The 18,206-nt window shown below is 44.2% G+C and overlaps 1 protein-coding gene across 7 annotated transcripts in view; it reads right to left on the bottom strand.

The window, feature by feature from the left end:
• Window positions 1–18,206, bottom strand: part of PHF21A (PHD finger protein 21A) — a 280,009-nt gene that overhangs the window by 192,557 nt on the left and 69,246 nt on the right. For 6 of the 7 annotated variants that reach the window (XM_039534728.1, XM_039534726.1, XM_039534729.1 and 3 more), the window contains exon 3: window positions 282–436. In XM_039534728.1, the coding sequence (XP_039390662.1) occupies window positions 282–335 (54 nt within the window). In that variant the 5' untranslated portion in view covers window positions 336–436. Of the gene's footprint in view, window positions 1–281; window positions 437–2,845; window positions 2,869–18,206 lie in introns of those variants that run through there. The other variant, XM_039534723.1, reaches the window with a different exon arrangement.

Here is an 18,206-nt window from a genome sequence, read left to right as displayed (position 1 = left end):
ACCTTTCAGCCAAAATTCACTGAAAATGCCCTCTTTAGATTGTTTCCTCAATGCTGAAGAATGTCATTTTAAAAAAAAAGAAAAAATTCAGACTAATGGATTTATGAAGTATTTACTGGCATGAAGAAGCCACTGATGGTTAAACAGAAAGTTTAAAGTGTAAAGTTCTATAGCAATTTCAAAACTTAACAGGCTATTGCTATACCTGACCTCTTAGGATTAACCATTACTTGCACTAAAATGTATGAGAAGAAAACTATGAAATAAAGAATAAAACTTACCTGGTGAACCTGAATTTCCACTTTCAGAGCCTCCTGTAGAGTCTGCAACTCCATCCTCTACCTTCTCCACTCTTTCTAGCTGTCTCTTTACTAATTCCACAGTGCGTTCAGTCTCTGGCTTCAGAAAATGAAAGTTCCTTTTCTCCACACTATTGCTGTAGAATAAAGTTTTTATTTTATGGTTAACAGAAGCCAGAAATTAGGCAGTTTTTAAAAAGTAGTTATACTATAATAAAAAACATGAATACTGAAATCAAATAGACCAGGGGTCAGCAACCTTTCAGAAGTGGTGTGCCAAGTCTTTGTTTATTCACTTTAATTTAAGGTTTCGCGTGCCAATAATACATTTTAAACCTTTTTAGAAGGTCTCTTTCTATAAGTCTATAATATATAACTAAACTATTGTATGTAAAATAAATAAGGTTTCAGAATGTTTAAGAAGCTTCATTTAAAATTAAATTAAAATGCAGAGCCCCCCAGACTGGTGGCCAGGACCTGGGCAGTGTGAGTGCCACTGAAAATCAGCTTGCCTGCCGCCTTCGGCACCCGTGCCATAGGTTGCCTACCCCTGAAATAGACCATCTTTCATAATAGCAACTGAATCTAATTTGCAGATGATCCTTGCAAACATAAGGAACATAACGAATTCCCAAAGAAGGCTTTCCTTCTGAGCTTTTAACCTATCCTGGAAACTTTCTGAACTCCTGAAAATTGGCATTCTTGCTCCCTGTGTTTAAGTTTGCGGGCAGACATGTTTGCCTACAAACGCTCTACTAACATATATGTTAAACTAGAACAGAATATATATTCACAGTGCTGCACGAAAGGGATTCAAACATATCTTCCCATGACATTCTGTCAATCTTAATAACCCACACAGACCTCATGTACACATGGGAATAGCCCTGATTCAGTAATCTGTTGCACTGCACTAGTGTTAATGAGAACAAGACAGAATATGGCATTAACTAAGCTCACTAGAGTTTCAAGCAGAGGTAAATCCAGGTTACCTCAATTGATGCAAAACACAATTTGCCCTTTTCTACCGTTAGGGGTCAGCACCAGCACAGCTCCACTGGTTACAGGCCACCAATTACTGAATCAGGGTTATTCCTGATCATGCGTAAGTAAAGCCTCAGTCTCAAATGAATAGGATATTCATATTCTCTTCCTGCCTGACACAGGCTGGCTGGCCCTCTAAACGGAGATTGGCGCAGCCTGGCCCATGATGGATCGACTACCACTCCCCACAGATACCCCTGATCGGCTGGGTGTCAGGTGACTCCATTCAATTATCACACCCAGACAGGGAGGTAAGAGTTGGGCAATTTCCATAAAGGGCTGGGAGAGTTCAGCTGGAGAGAGAGCTGCAGAAAGGAGGTTGCCTCTTGTGAGGGCTCTGATTGGAGGACGGCAGCAGGGGAGAAGCAGGCTCCTGTGGCAGAACCAGGAAAAGGCCAATCCCCAGGCAGATGACCTGAAAGTAGACTGGAAATACAGACCCAGACTGGGGGAAAGACTCCAGGGAAGAAGCCCTGAGGGTCATCACTCAGAACAGGGTAGAAGGGTAGCTCAGGAAAAGCTTTTTGTTTTATATGTTTTCTTTAGACTAGAGACTGCTACTTGACAGAGCATCCCTAGGCAGGCCACTCATCTGGTATTAAAATTGACAGTCCTGCTTTTCTAGTGTTTGTTCTCTTCCAGCACACAGGTGTGTATTTGTCTGGTATCAGACGTCGGACACCATTTTGAAGAGCATGCTGCTCCACCCCGACCACCATGACCTTGTACACAAGGTCTTAAAAACAGTACTCCCATGTGGCGTAACCTCATGCACTTGCATCCGAGATCACACTGTATCAGGGGAGCCTTTTAAAAAGTTTTAAATATTTACTCTAAAATCTTCAGAACTCATTATGTATCCAATCTCTGTAGCCATTATTGACGCATCAGGTGTTACACACTACAGAATACTAGGATATTAATATAGCTAGGATATTTTTTAAATCTTTTTTTTAAGTAGAAAACCTTCATAATGGGATTTTTTTAAAGGGACACTGCCAATTTAGCTTAGGTCATACATTTTAGCTTTCAAAAAAAACCCAAGAACTATTAAAAGAGTGATATTTTTTAAATAAAAAATTTGAACATTTTAATTTAAACTGGATATTCTAATTAAATAAAATACAGGTCTATTTTAAAAAAATAAACCGATTTAAAATTAAAATTTGAAATTGTGACAGCCTATGTTAAGGCCTAAACTTACTATAATACATTTTATGCAGTGTTGTAGCAGCCATGTCAGGCCCAAGATACGAGAGAGAGAAGGTGTGTGAGTTAATAGCTTTTATTGGAGGAATAGCGCTGTGTAAGCTCAAAAGCTTGTATCTCACCAACAGAATTTGGTCTGACAGAAGCTATTACCTCACCCACTTTGTCTCTCTTTAATCTATTAAGACCATTTAAAATTAAATTAAAAAAGAATATTCAAGCGGTACATGTTTACAGCTGAATTTCTGAAGAAAGTGAAACCACTGAACTAGTGGTAGTCATGGGCTAAGTACCTGGGACCAGAGTTTGTTGAAGTGCTAAACCAGTTTAAGACAGCAATGGCCTCTTCTGGAAGCGCAGGGAAAATATTTTCTTCATGCCAGTTTAACTAGTTCAGTTCAATGACTAGTTCATTCAAAGTTAAGACACCAATTGGAAGCTGAAAAGCATGAAAGCTTGTTTTCCACTTCCAATCTATGAATAAAAATGTCATACAACGGAATGAGATTTACTAGCTCTAAAATCCAGAAGACAAACTAAAGAATCAGTTTAATTCATTAACAATAGATAATGCTTTGTTCAATAAATCAGTTATAGATTTAAATGCAAATGTTTTCAAATATTTTATTAAAAAGTTTATTCATTCAGCACATTTAAGGCAGAACTTTTAATGAATTAAAAAAATTAAGTTTTAGTGCATTTTTTGTTGCATTAGAATTTCCAGCCAAATACAGCTTTACACAATCTCTCTCTCTCTCTCTCACACATACACACACACAAAATCTAGTAAACAAGAAATGCATTATTCACCACTTTCTAACAATCAAAAATGTAAAAATTAGGAATCTGAATAAATGTATGTTAAACTCTAAAGTTCCTTAATTAAACTTGTACTGTAGCCTCCTAGTTTTATAAAAGCAGCACCAAATTTAGTGTAATGGCTATATTTAATTGAAAATCAGCATGTTGTAACGGTGAGCAACCAGTTAAAATTAACCTCTCTTTAGGAAAATAGCTGAAGTACAAATGCAAAGCAAGATTAAAATCTGATTTCAATCAAGGTTTCCTGCTTGCTGATCTAAATGATTTAAATCACAGATTTTAATAAATCCATGGTGATTATTAATAAAGTCAATGAGTCTTATTTTAACATTCTCTATGGCAGTTCTCAAACTTCATTGTACCGCCACCCCCTTCTGACAACAAAAGTTATTACACAACCCCAGGCGAGAGGACCAAAGCCTGAGCCCAGCTGCCCCAGGTGGCAGGACTAAAGCCCAAGCCCTACCATCCAAGGCACGGGGGCCAAAGCCAAAGAGCTTCAGCCCCAGGCAGGGGTCTGTAACCTGAGCCCCACCACCCAGGGCAGAAGTCCTTGGGCTTTGGCTTCGGTCCCGAGCGGTGGGGCTGGGGCTTGGGCTTTGGCCACAGCCCTATGTCCCAACAAGTCTGAGCCAGCCCTAGCGACCCCATTAAAATGGGGTCCCGACCCAGAGTTTGAGAACCACTGGCCCATGGGAAACAAACCAGGGTTGGGCAGAAAATGAAACTGATTAAGAACAAAGTGAAATTTACCAGTCTAGTTTTACAGTCCTGAGTCAAATCGCAAAAAGTACTCAGTATATAAATGGTGAAAATATAAGTATTAGATTTTAATTCATTAATTTTTTAAGTTTAACAGACACTAGTTATAGGTAAAGTGCTTTTTAAAAAGAAAGGGGGGGGCTCCAATCATGTCTTCTAGAACTGTGAATGGAAGGACCATCTGAATGTGGCTCTCCCTGAATCTGATATTGAAGAGACAGGGCAGCTGCTTCTACAGCACCACATCCACACAGAGATTCTTCCACAGGTTTCACGAGGTTTATATGGGCGAGTAGGTGGAAATTAGGTGAGAATTTCCCAGCTCTTGTGCTACAAACCTTTGAGAAAATACAACTCTAGGCTCTCTTACCCTTTCCTCAGAGGCCCCACCAGGGTTCCAGAAGGACCCGTGTCCTGGTAAATTGCTGCTGATGCAACTCCAACTGAAACGCAGTACTTGGGAGCTAAGTGGGGGGTGAATGCTGAGGTAAGAAGCCTCAGAAGCACAGGGTCTTCCACAGGCCTCAGGGAATCGACCAGATTTCGGAGCAGGCCCCACAGTCTGTGATTAGGCCAATCTCACATATCCCCAACTGGATGACATGAGGAAAACCTCTGCATGGGATTCCTCATGGACATCTGCTTACCCCAAACCCTTCATGACCACTGGAGAAAGAGATCTGAGCCATAATTTCTCTCATCAGCGTCTCTTTAAACAACAAGAAAAATCTATAAACAATTAGTATCCTGCAATAAAATATTAATCCTTTGAGTTATAGAAGTGCAAACAATTCACCTATATTCTGCCCTACTTTACGTATTACATTTTTTCATCTAGAAAGGACTATTTTTTTCTTTTTAAACCAAGAAAAATAAATAGTTTCCATTTTTTAGATTGCCTGCCAACCTTCTGTCCAAGAGGAATTTTTTTACAAATGAAAAAAAGAGACCAATACTGAGACTGTTGAGGCCTTCAACTCTAGTGCTTATCTGTTATTGTAGCTAGCACATAATACGGTTATATGACTCTAATAGAGTATTAAACACTGCAGATTTACACCAGCTTAAAACAAAAAAGGTGAAAGGCAGAGGAAAAATTAAAAGACTATGCTGCCAAACACAATACAGAAAAAGTAAAATCAGGTTTTACACATGTGCTTTAAATTGAATGTAAAAAGTAACAGAGCACTGGAAATATAAAGACATTATACCTACCATTAATGAGGGGCTGACAGCTCAAATTCATTTGTCAAATGTGTCAGTGGAGCATGAAAAGCAAAGTTCAATTATTCTGAAAATACTCTTAACAACCTATGTGTTCAAAATTTTTATAAAATGTGTTAGCATATGCAGTACCATGCATATGTGCAGCTAAAAAGTCTGGGTCATGCTAAATCTAAATTTTCAGATTCAAACATTTGCAGTCCACCGTTTTCCTTCTGAAATAAGCAAAATGGGTATGCATTACTGGCAATTAGTGCACATCACAGGTACACTGTGGCAGGCATGAGGTCAAAGACAAAGCCAGCCAAGAACTGCATCAGTGTCTCACTAATGCACTGCTTTGCAGAGTCTGTTGCAATTAAAAAAGGAAAAACCGGGGGGGTGGGGGGGGAGGGTGTGTTAAGCAGCTCCTTAAATTTCAAAGGGTTTCGGATCAGATTCCATATAAAAGGAGCTCTAGGTAAGCCCAACATTCACCTCACAGGGCAAGAGAAACTAGCAAGGAAAATTAACATCTTTCTCTAACCTTTCTTCCTCTTAAGTTCACTAAACTCTTGACTTTCTCCCTCATCTCACAACCCCAGTTACTCTTTCAAAAGAACTGATTTTGGCCCAACAGTCCTTTCAATGCCAAAGCTAAACTGCGAGTGTTAAGCAGCCTATTTTATAAAGAGAAGAAAAAATAATCATAAGTAGCTAAGGGCACAAACCAGTCCTGAAAAGGTCAGCCAGACCCACAGAAAGCAGTTTAAAACTGCCACTTTTTAACTCTTGAACCATTCTTCCAGCCTAGCTGCTGTATTTGTCAGATAGCACTATTATTCTTTTCTCAAAGAAATGGAATGAGGATCCCTGAAGAAGTTCCCAATTCTTTTTTTAAAATATAGTTAAAAATACATATAAAATGTTACACAATATAAATGCTTTGCATTATTAGTAATAAAAATAATACTTACATATAGGGCTGTCAATTAACCACAGTTAACTCATGCAATTAACTCAAAAAAATAAACTGTGATTAATTGCACTGTTAAGCAATAGAATATTAATTTGGGGGAGTGGGATAGCTCAGTGGTTTCAGCATTGGCCTGCTAAAACCACGGTTGTGAGTTCAATCCTTGAGGGGGCCACTTAAGGATCTGGGGCAAAAATTAGTCCTGCTAGTGAAGGCAGGGGGCTGGACTCAATGACCTTTCAAGGTCCCTTCCAGTTCTAGGAGATTGGTATATCTCCTATTATTAATTTAATTAATTGAAATTTATTAAATATTTTAATGTTTTCCTAAATATTCAAATATACTGATTTCTATTACAACACAGAATACAAAGTGTACAGTGCTCATGTTACATTATTTTTTTTTATTATATTTGGCACTGTAAAAATGATAAAAAATAATTTTTCAATTCACCTCATACAAGTACTGTAGTGCAATCTCTTTATCGTGAAAGTGTAATTTACAAATGTAGATTTTTTTTGTTACATAATTGCACTCACAAACAAAACCATGTAAAACTTTAAAGCCTACAAGTCCACTCAGTCCTACTTCTTGTTCAGCCAATCGCTAAGACGAACAAATTTGTTTACATTGGTGGAAGATACTGCTGACTGCTTCTTATTTACAATGTCACTTGAAAGTGAGAACAGGCATTCGCATAGCACTCTTGTAGCCGGTGTTACAAGGTATTTACGTGCCAGATATGCTAAACATTCAATGCCCTTTCATACTTCGCCCACCATTCCAGAGGACATGCTTCCATGCTGATAATGCTCATTAAAAAAAGTGCTAATTAAATTTGTGACTGAACTCCTTGAGGGAAAATTGTATGTCTCCTGTTTTACACACATTCTGCCATACATTTCATGTTATAACAGTCTCAGATGATGACCCACCACATGTTCGTTTTAAGAACACTTTCACAACAGATTTGACAAAACAAAGAAGGCTCCTAAGCGAGATTTCTAGGGATAGATACAGCACTCAACCCAAGGTTTAAGAAAGGACAGTTACCTGTTCCATAACTGGCGTTCTTCGAGATGTGTTGCTCAGGTGTATTCTACAGTAGGTGTGTATGCTCACCACGTGCATCGGTGCCGGAAGTTTTTCCCTTAGCAGTACCCGTAGTGGGGGAGCTCCGCTGCGACCCCTGAGGTGGCACCTCTATATCGCGCTATAAGAGGTGCTGCGCACTCTCCCCACCCTCAGTTCCTTCTTGCCAGACAACTCTGACAGAGGGGAAGGAGGGCGGGATGTGGAATACACCTGAGCAACACATTTCGAAGAATGCCAGTTACGAAACAGGTAACTGTTCTTTCTTCTTCGAGTGACTGCTCATATGTATTCCACAGTAGGTGACTCCAAGCTATACCTGATGGAGGCGGGTAGGAGTTTAAAGGTTACCGGGGCAGAGCACCGCCATACCAAACCCGGCGTCATCCTGCGTTTGGGAGACGATCGCATAGTACGATGAGAAGTTATGGACAGAGGACCATGTAGCAGCCCTGCAGATGTCCTGAATAGGGACGTGAGCCATGTAGGCAGCAGACGAGGCCTGAGCTCTCGTTGAGTGAGCCTTCACTATAGGAGGCGGGGGAATTCCTGCCAGGTCATAACAAGTGTGTATGCACAAGGTGATCCAGCAGGAGATCCGCAGGGTGGATACTGGTCACCCCCCATGCGCTTGGCATAAGCAATGAAAAGCTGAGGGGATTTATGGAACGGCCTGGTTTGGTCTAAGTAAAAGGCCAGCACTGTACGCACATCTAGCACGTGCAGGCACCGCTCCTCATTAGAGGCATGGGGCTTAGGACAGAGGACTGGGAGGAAGATGTCCTGATCCATGTGAAAAGCCAAGACTACCTTCGGCAGAAAAGCAGGGTGCGGGAGGAGCTGGACCTTATCCCTATGGAAGACCATATACGGGGGTTCGGAGGTCAGGGCCTAAGCGCTGAGACCCGGTGGGTTGAGGTGAAAGCTACCAGGAACGCCACTTTATACGATAAGTGGAACCAAGAACAAGTGGCTAAGGGCTCAAATGGAGGCCCTGTGAGGCGGGAGAGCACTAGGTTCAGGTCCCAGAGCGGGACTGGGGGTCTAGAGTAAGGGAATGCCCGATCCAGCCCTTTGAGGACCCGGGAGGTCATGTGGTGTGAAAACACTGAGTGGCCCTGCACCGGGAGGTGGAAAGTCGAAATGACCGCCAGGTGCACCCTGACCGAGGAGAGCGTCGGGCCTTGGGTCCTAAGGGACAGGAGGTAATTGAGGATGAGCTGAATAGACGCGGAGAAGGGGGGGGAAGAACCCCTCTCCCTCGCCCACATGGAGAACCGATACCATGTGGCCAGGTAGGTTCGACATGTGGATGGTTTCCTGCTGTCGAGCAGGACTTGTCTAACCTCTTCCGAACACCTCCCCTCCTCCTCATTCAACCATGGAGCAGCCCATGCTGTCAAGTGGAGCGCAGCCAGGTTGGGGTGGAGGAGACATCCTCCTTCCTGGGAGAGGAGGTCCGGTCAGAGCGGCAGCCTGCATGGGAGGGCCACTAAAAGCTGCATAAGGTTTACACAGAGTAAAATGGATTTATCTGGGGTTTAGACCCCTTTGGGAGTTGGGCAACGGAGTATCAAAGACAGGAACACTTCTGTAAGCTGCTTTTAGTTAAGTCTGCAGCTTTGTGGCACGTGGTTCAGACCCTGGATCTGTGTTGGAGCAGACTAGCATGTCTGGCTCAGCAAGACGGGGTGCTGGAGTCACAAGCTGGCAAGGAAAGCAGGGGCAGAAGTAGTCTTGGCACATCAGCTGGCAGTTCCCAAGGGGGTTTCTGTGATCCAATCCATCACAGGTGCCATCGATGTGGACACAGCTTTGGGTGCCCATTCGCACTGGTGCAGTCTAGGTGAGGCACTGAACTGAGCTTCTGTGTCAGAAGAATCCCCCTTTCAGTGACCACAGTGGAGCCATCGTCATCGGAGCACTCCCACAAGGCAGGTGACCACGACCTGCACCGAGAGGATGACTTGCGGGAAGGTGAACAGTACTGGTAGTACGGAGACTGGCGTCTTCCTCTAGGCAATCCACGTCAGGACAGCGGAGACCGCAAGCATGGTGCCAGTGCCTGAGGGCAAGCCCCAGAGGTTCTGGGCTGCAACATCAGCGATCTGTGGCGCAGAGCACTGCTGTGTCTCAGAGGATTGGCAGCACTCCACTGCCCTGAGGGGTCTTAGCAGCTGGCTTGCCCTCATGCAGAGCCTTTAATGGTTTCTGAGGCACATGCTGCATTGGCATGTGCCGGAGGAGCTTGTGAAGGCATTGGTGCTGTTGGGTTTTAGGTCCCATGCCGCTCCCAGGAGTCGGTGATGAACATTTTAAGGGGCTAAGGGCCCCAACCAGAGAGGCACAAGCGCGCAGCTCCAGAGTGGCCAGGCAGCCCAAAGTGGGTCCCTTGCCCAATGACCCATGGCTAAAGCTATGTTTTAGTCATGGGTATTTTTAGTAAAAGTCACGGACAAGTCACGAGCAGTAAACAAAAATTCACAGCCTGTGACCTGTCCATGACTTTTACAATATACCCCTAAATAAAACTTGGGGGTGGAGGGAGAGCCATGGGTGCTCAGGGGGTGGTGGTCTAGGGGGCAGGCCAGCCATGGCACGCAGCTGGGCCATGTTGCTGGTGCTGGGGGGGAGGGGATTGGTGCGGCTTGCAGGCTCCCTACCAGACTCCGCGTGTCCCTGCAGCTCCAGGCAGGGGGGAGCTCCAATCATTGTTCCTGCCACAAATGCTGACTCCTCAGGGACAGCTTCCATTGGCCAGGAACTCCAGCCAATGGGAGTTGCGGGCAACACACAGAGCCCCCTGACCCCTCCTCCGCCTATGCCAGTGGGAGCTGGGGAGCCCCCACCCAAAGTAAGCCCCCCCGTGCCCATCAGTCCCCTCCCACACACCCAAACTGCTACTGCTGGCCCAGGGGCTGCCCAGCTCGGGCAGTCCCTGAGCCAGCACTAGCTAGTACAGAAATCACAGAGGTCACGGAAAGCCACATAATCCGTGACTTCCATGACCGACACACACAGCCTTACCCATGGCCTTTCTTGCCTGGTGCCAGGGAGCCATGCTTCCTAGCCATCTTTTTGCGCACCGGTGATGGGGAACGGTGCTGGGCAGAGCCTGGCACCAGGAGTGCACTGTGCAAAGAGGCCGAGGTACTCAGTAAGTCCTGATGGGACAGCACATAAGCCAGATGAAGGGCGGACTCCATGAAGCGAGCCTGTAATCGAATATCCCACTCCCTCTGCGTGCAGTGCAGAAAGTTTACACAAATTCGGCACTTATCTCTAACGTGTAATTCCCCCAGGCACTTGAGGCAGCTGCTATGGGGGTCACTTATAGGCCAGCTGCAGTCCACACATGGTTTAAACCCTGGAGACTGGGGCATGCCCCGCCTGGAGCGAAGTTCCTGCTGAGACTAACTGCTAACTACACTTAACAACTACTGAACACTAAACTACTATAAACAAAATATTTACAAGGCCCTAAGGCTCAAAGTCAGTAAGATGAAAACCTCTAGCCCTTGCAATGCAAAGAAAGGCACTCCAACTATCCACCATGGGTGGTAAGAAGGCACTGAGAGGGTGTAGGATTGGGAGCACCTGACATACCAGCACATGAGCGCAGCACTCAAGGGGATGCCACTGCCAACCCTACAGATACCGCTAAGACAAAAATCTCCGACGACCTCGCGCACCAGCGGACGCGAACACACATAGAATGAAATCTACGTGAGCAAGCACTCGAAGAAAAAAATGCTAGTTTCCAACAGAATGTGTTATGTCCTGTCTGACAAGAAAGCCCATTGACACCGGACTGACTAGAGCGGAACACTAAAGAGGACAAGACTGTTTTGCGCTTTCCCCTCCACCCCAGCCCTCCCCCCATGAAGATGGGTCTTGCAAGTGAATTCCTTGTTTAGGCAAGATAATTACTTGATTAAATTTAAGTATAGATCTTACAACCAATTTGGGGGTTGTGTCCTGGTTCTTAACAGTCTACCCTGAGATTGGTACTCACGCTCTTGGGCTACTGCAGGACAGTATGACAACTAGATTGGGGTCACCTTACCCTTATTATGGAATGGCTGAAGCTGGATGCATAGGCAAGAGGCTAATTGTGATATGGTGGTGAACCAGAATTGCCTTGCCTACCAGGGAGCTATGAGGATCATTGTTGTTTTGTTGAGTTTGATCTTCTGGAGTATCTGAGCAAGTAGTGGGACTGGAAGTGGGAAGACATACATCAGAGGTTCTGACCTCTGCACCAAGGAGGTATCTGCTCCAGAGTTGAGACATTGGGCTGTCTGGAGACAGTAAGCCAGGCATTTTTTGTTGTGCTGTGTTGTAAAGAGGTACCAAGACAGGACTCCCCATTGCCAGAAGTCACATTATGCTACTGATGGGTGCAATTCCCACTCATGGTCTCTGTGAAAGTACTTGCTGAGGCTGTCCGCCAGTGAATTCATTAGTCCAATATGTGAATGGCTGAGAAAGTGATCCAGTGCATCAGGTTCCAGAGGAGGATCCCTTTTCTGCAAAGTGGGAAGGGGGGAAATCTTGCTCCTCCCTGCTTGTTTATAGAGTAGACAGTAGTCACACTGTCTGACCTGACCTGGTCGTGTGTAGATCAAATGATGGGCAGGAATCTCTTGCATACTTAAAGAACCTGTCATAAGCCTGGATTCCTGCAGGGACCAGGATGCTTGGGCTGTCTGGTCTTTGAGAGGCACAACTCATCCCAGTAGGGAGGTGTCTGTGGTAAGTGTCTTTGAGGTGGTGCTGGAACAAAAGGGACCCTCACATATACTGTGTCTTTGTTTTTCCATCAGCTGAGCAATGTCAGCACATCCCATGGACAAGAGACCTTGGCCAAGGAGTCCCTGTTCAGGGTATAAACTGTCCATAACCGTACTTGAAGACATTGTGTATGCATTTGTACGAACAGGGTGACACAGATGCATGTTGCCATGTGGTCTAATAGAATGGGGCAAGACTGGATTGTAGCATGAGGGCTGAGACAAAGCTAGCTGATGAGACCACTCATGACTCGAAACCAGTCCCGAGTAACTCAATATACCCGAGTTCAGGTCCACCCCTATGAACTGTATTAACTTAGATCCCATCCTATCTAATGTCCCATCACAGGCCATTGGGTATATTTACCGCTAATAGTCAAAGATCAATTAATTGCCAAAATTAGACTATCCCATCATACCATCCCTTCCATAAACTTATTCTTCATTTTCCAACTCCGCAAACCTGTTCCTGAGCTCTATTTCTCCTTCACTAACCTGTCTTTTCCTCTGCCTGGTTCTCTTAGTCACATACTTCCACTGTCCACTTTCCTCACCCAGTAGTCTCCCCTGAGAGTTCTTTGGTCCTGTTTCCATCTGCTAGTCTGAGCTTTTCCCTTCAGTCTCCTCATGTCTTTGCTCCATCATCCGCTCGAACCCCCTTCTAAACTCAACCAGAGTTTCCACCTGCATCTCCAGTCCTCGGATCTTTTCTTCCGTCAGCTCCATCAGGCGGCACTTCATGCAGACGAAACTCTTTTCAGTTACCCCCTCCAAGATCACGTACTTGCCGCAGCTTCCACATCCAGTAATCTTCATTGTGTCTTCCACAGCTTGGGTCATTACCATTGCTGCCGCTGTATCTGTCATAGCCTTCTCACCTAAGTCCTGTTAGTCCGGGAAAGATAAACCAAACCAAACCACCACCCACAACAACACAAACCCCCAACAAGCACCAAAACACTGCCAGACCATCTCACACTCCCTTCACTAGCCTGTCTGTTCCTCTGCCTGGCTCTCTTAATCTTCCCCTCAAACTCCCCTTGCAAACTCCCACTCAATCTCCCCTATTTACAGCTGTGTTTGCTGGCTCCTGTGCCGCTACAGCTGTCTATATTGTCTGTCATGAAAGACAGAATCAAAAGCCTTATTAAGGTCAAGATATACCACGTCTACCGCTTCTCTCCTATCCACCAGGCTTGTTATCCTGTCAAAAAAAGCTATTGGGTTGGTTTGACATGAATCTGTGGTTGGCAAATCCATGTTGACTTTTACTTATCACTTTATTATCTTCTAGGTGTTTGCAAACTGATTGCTTTATTATTTGCTCCATTATCTTTCCAGGTACTGAAGTTAATTCTCTCCCGTCATCCAGGAGTTTTAGAAGAGAATTGCTAATGGCTCAGATATCTCAGTCATCCAGCTCCTTGAGTATTCTAGGTTGTATTTCATTAAGCCCTGCCACCTTGAAGATATCTAACTTGTCTAAGTAATTTTTAACTTGTTCTTTCCCTATTTTTAGCCTCAGATCCTAACTCATTTTTCATAGGCATTCACTATGTTAGATGACCAATTGCCACTATCCTTTGTGGTGAAAACTGAAATTAAAAAAAAGTCATTTAGCAACTTCTGCCATTTACACATTTTCTGTTATTGTGTTCCCCACCCCCCAAAATGAGCATTGGGCCTACCCTTGTCCTTGATCTTCCTCTTGCTTCTAATGTATTTGTAAAATGTTTTCTTGTTACCCTTTATGTCTCTAGCTAGTTTAATCAATGTTTCTCAGCCCACTCTTGGGGCAGGGCACAGGACACAGGTGTTTGCCAGACTACTCTGGCAAGTTCTGTGATGGCCTCATTAATTGGGAGTTCTACTTTAGATGGATCCATAGGCTGAAGTATGTCTAGGAGCTTGTGAGTTAAATCCTAGACCTCCTCCAAAAGACTCTGGAGAGAGAGTGTCTGCAATCCTTCGAAGGTCCTAGTACTGCTTAAAATTGTCTGGAGAAGAGAGAGAGGCTGGTGATACTGCTTCATCTGGAAAGGACAAAGAGTACCACTGGTACTGTTGGCACTCCAACTGCTACTATGAAGACTGTGCTTCTTTGCTTGGTGGTGACCATTCCTGGGTGCAGAACTCAGGATCCTCATATTCAGATGCCTGGAAGGATATTCCAGGGGCTCCAGGAAGGTCGATGCAATGGACTATTATGGAACAGAGGTGGCCCCCATGGTGGGCACCACTGGTCCCTGGGCCAGAATTGCTGTTAACAAGGGCAGGGAGGTAGAGTTTATCTGGAAGCCTTGCCTGGACTGTTAGTCCTCCAATTAGCTAACTGGAGGGCCAGTCGGTACCAGATCATATTTGTCCAATGAAGAGGCCTCCTCATGTTTCATTGTTGGGGTACCATGGAATTTGATTCCATCTGATCAGAAGCAGGAGCAGTAGGTAGGAAAGAAACCGAGCCTGAGCCTCCAGTTCCTGGCTAAGCCTTGGTACCGGTGAATATTGGGTAGACTGATGGAGCAGGAACCTCCTGCAACAGTTTCGGTTCTGTGAAAATCAGGAACTCCAGGTCTCCATAGATAGCCAAATCCTCCAGGAATGCATATCAAGGACCTGCCTGAGGTGAACTGTCCAGGGTCCTGGGCTTTGTCAGGGCCATCAATGCTGTCTTAGAGACAGAAGGTCTGTGCATGGTCAGTACTGTTGGAGAAGGAGAGACCAGTCCCTCCTATCTATATGAGGCACGGGAGTTGTTTATGGTCTGTCCATGTGCAGGTTTGGGCACTGAGACTTCCTGGTACCATCAATGTCTTCTTTGCTGTACAAGCTTCAGGTGCATTCATTCCAGGATACAGATCTCTGGTGCTGCCAGGGAAAGGGGAAAAGCAGGCATATTTTTGGAGGACTTATGCGGGGATTTCCCCTCTTCTTGTGGGAAAGTTTGCCATGGTCCGTCTCATGTCTGCTTCACGGAGTTCTTGTGTTTGGAGGAGAACTGAAAACCACCAGTACCAAAAACCAGCAATGTGCTGCCTGGTGGTTCTGGATGAGAGGAAGCAGAATGGGAGCGGGTCCTAGATCCTAACAGGGCCTGTGGAAAGTGCCACAAGGTGCTTGTGGAGCCTGAAATCACAAGCTTGTCTGATACATGGAGGAAAGGCATGGCAGATACTGCACTTTGAGGGAGACATGTGGTTCCCTGAGGCAGCACAAATTTCATGAAGATGCTCACTAGGAAAACCAAGGGGCATGTCAGGCAAGCCTTGGTACTTGGGCATAATTGATGCACTGAAGAAAAAGGGAAAACTAGAAAGAGAAGACCCCCACCCCAACCCCAACTAACAAGCACTAAACTTTGCTAACTAACAAGGAATACTTTTTATAGTATTTACAGACTCAACTAAGATGCACACCAAAGAAAAGAAATGGACACAGGAGGTTCCATCCCCAACCATGGGTGACAGAAAAAGAAATGGGGGTCAGTCGGTCTGTACCGGTGTTTATGCCCTCAGAGGGCAGCACTAGAAGGCACAGCTTCAGATGAGCTGGCATGGCTATTGAAGAATTTCTGGGCCTGAGCATACAGAGCATGTCCCCACAGGGATCAGCTCTTGAAGAAGAACTGACAGTTTCCTCTGCTGTAGGGAGGAGTAACTCACTGTCAGACAGTGAAGGTCAGAACTTTAAGCATGCAACTACATGCAATACTCCAAAAAGTCTTATTTTGAATGAGATCACTTCTACTAGGTGCTACCAACGTAGAGAGAGGAGAGCAATGAACACCTACAAGTCTTAGACCTATCGGGAACAGGTGGGTTAAATATCACAAGTATTTTCATTAACAACATGGTAAAGGGATGAGTAGATTGTATCTGGGCCGGTAAATTTTCAAGCACATTTTGCAAGTCTATTACAACTTTTAATGAACTTGAACTTAAATTAATATCTAAAAGAAATAAAAGGATGAGTGCTGTTCACCATCTTTTTCCCTAGAAGATAACTCATTAGCTTTTTTATGTCATCTGTGCAGGTGCAGAGATTTATAAAAATAAACTGGACATTAAAAACGTTGAAAGTGATATTGCAGATGTATAAATGCTTTTTTGGATTTATAAGGACCCAATCCTGTTTCCACTGATGTCTATGGTGTTTTTCTCTCGACTTCAATGACAACATGATCAAACCCTAAATTACAGTTGCAATTAGACAGGCAGTGGACTGACACTTGAAAGAGCAGGATTGTGTTGGCCTGAATGTGTTTAATCTCATGTGTTTTTTAAAAAGGAAAGGAGAAATAGCTTACTCTGTACTTCAGCTGGTAATCACCAATGCAAAAAAAAAAAGATGACTGTGGAATATAGATCTTTTGTATACCAGACTGTTCCTACCAAGCCTCAACTAGGAATGCTGCTGACTGAAGAAGCAGATTTGCCATTAGCTTAATAGGTTTCTGCTTTTGGAGGCGGTAGTTCACAGTGCAATTTCTTGCTGGAATAGATTCTTCACAAATAAGAATAATCCTTCATTGATATTTAGTGACTTCAAGACCTTGCTACAATCAGACAAACAGGCAAATGTGGTTAAGTTAGTGCATATATTTATATATAAAATATGAATATTAATAGCTAGATTGAATGACACACTTATTATACTGTTATAGAAGTTACATAAACGCACTAGCACCTGTTTTTCTTCTCTAACAAATACACAAAAGTTAGAAAGCTTCAAAATTAAAGATCTCAGTGCAACTTTAATCCAACTATGTTGTCAATATACTATATTTTAAAAGCATACATTTAACATCATATTAAGTGGCAATTAGGGCTATAAATTAATTGCAGTTAATGTCTGCGATTAACTGAAAGCAAAATTAACATGTTAATCGCATACCTGTGGGAGCAGCAGGAGGCATCAGCAATGTGAGCTGAAGCCTCAGCCCTCTGCTTCTCAGTCAGTGGCGAGAGGGGGCTGAGGCCAGCCCCCACCCGCCATTTCCTAGGCAGGAGTGGGGGGAGGGGTAAAGCCCTGCACCGAGAGCCCCCAGCCCTGATCCTATATTTGAAAATATAGGGGAAAAAAGCCCAAAATATTTAAATAAATGGTATTCTAATATTGTTTAACAGTGCAATTAAAACTGTGATTCATCGTGATTAATTTTTTAATCCTAGTAGAACACAAAAGCTATATGCAAGGGGACAGAGTTAACTTTGCTGAAGAAACCTTACTTTTTATGTTTCATTACTTTTGTACATTTCAATTCTTAATATTCAGGACACTTCGCAAAAGGATGGTGGAACATGAACCTAGGCCTGCAGGGCTCCCAGGAAACCCACATCCTCACACTGCCATCTGACAGCTGCTGAAAGTGGAGATTACTTACTGGAACTAGAGGTTCTTTCACATGTGTGGTCCCTATCCGTATTCCACAAGTGAATACACATGTGCATCATACGCTCAAGTCCAGAAATTCTTCAAAGCAGTGTCCAATGGTACGCACATGCACAGTAGTGCTCCTCATGCTCCTGACCTAGGATATAAGAGGCAGCATGGGTCAACACCTCTCCAGTTCCTCTTCTCACTGCAAATCCAACAAAATCTGAAGCAGACAGAATGGAGGGCGGGTAGTGGAATACAGATTGGTACCAAACGTCTTGAAGAACCTCCAGTTACAGTAAGTAACCTCCCTACTTCTTCAAGTGATGGTCCCTATGTGTATTCCACATTTGGGTGACTGACAAGCAGGGTTCAGGCTGGAGGCAAGTTCAAGAAAGCCGGTAGCAAAAATCCTTACAATTCTACTGATCCCACTGCTGCATCCACAGCTGAGGCATAAACTAGAGCATAGTGAATCGCAAATGTGTGCGTCAAACTCCAAATGGCTGCTCTGCTGGTGTCCTGCAGCAAAACATCTGATAGGAATGCCATGGAGGGAGCTTGTGCTTATGTGGAGTGAGCTGCAACACCTCCAGAGGGAGGAATGTTTGCTATCTTGCATCACTCTAA

This window comes from Mauremys reevesii, linkage group 4 (assembly GCF_016161935.1).
Source record: "Mauremys reevesii isolate NIE-2019 linkage group 4, ASM1616193v1, whole genome shotgun sequence".
In the NCBI taxonomy this organism is placed as follows: domain Eukaryota; kingdom Metazoa; phylum Chordata; order Testudines; family Geoemydidae; genus Mauremys; species Mauremys reevesii.
This window is presented reverse-complemented; position numbering and strand designations above follow the sequence as displayed.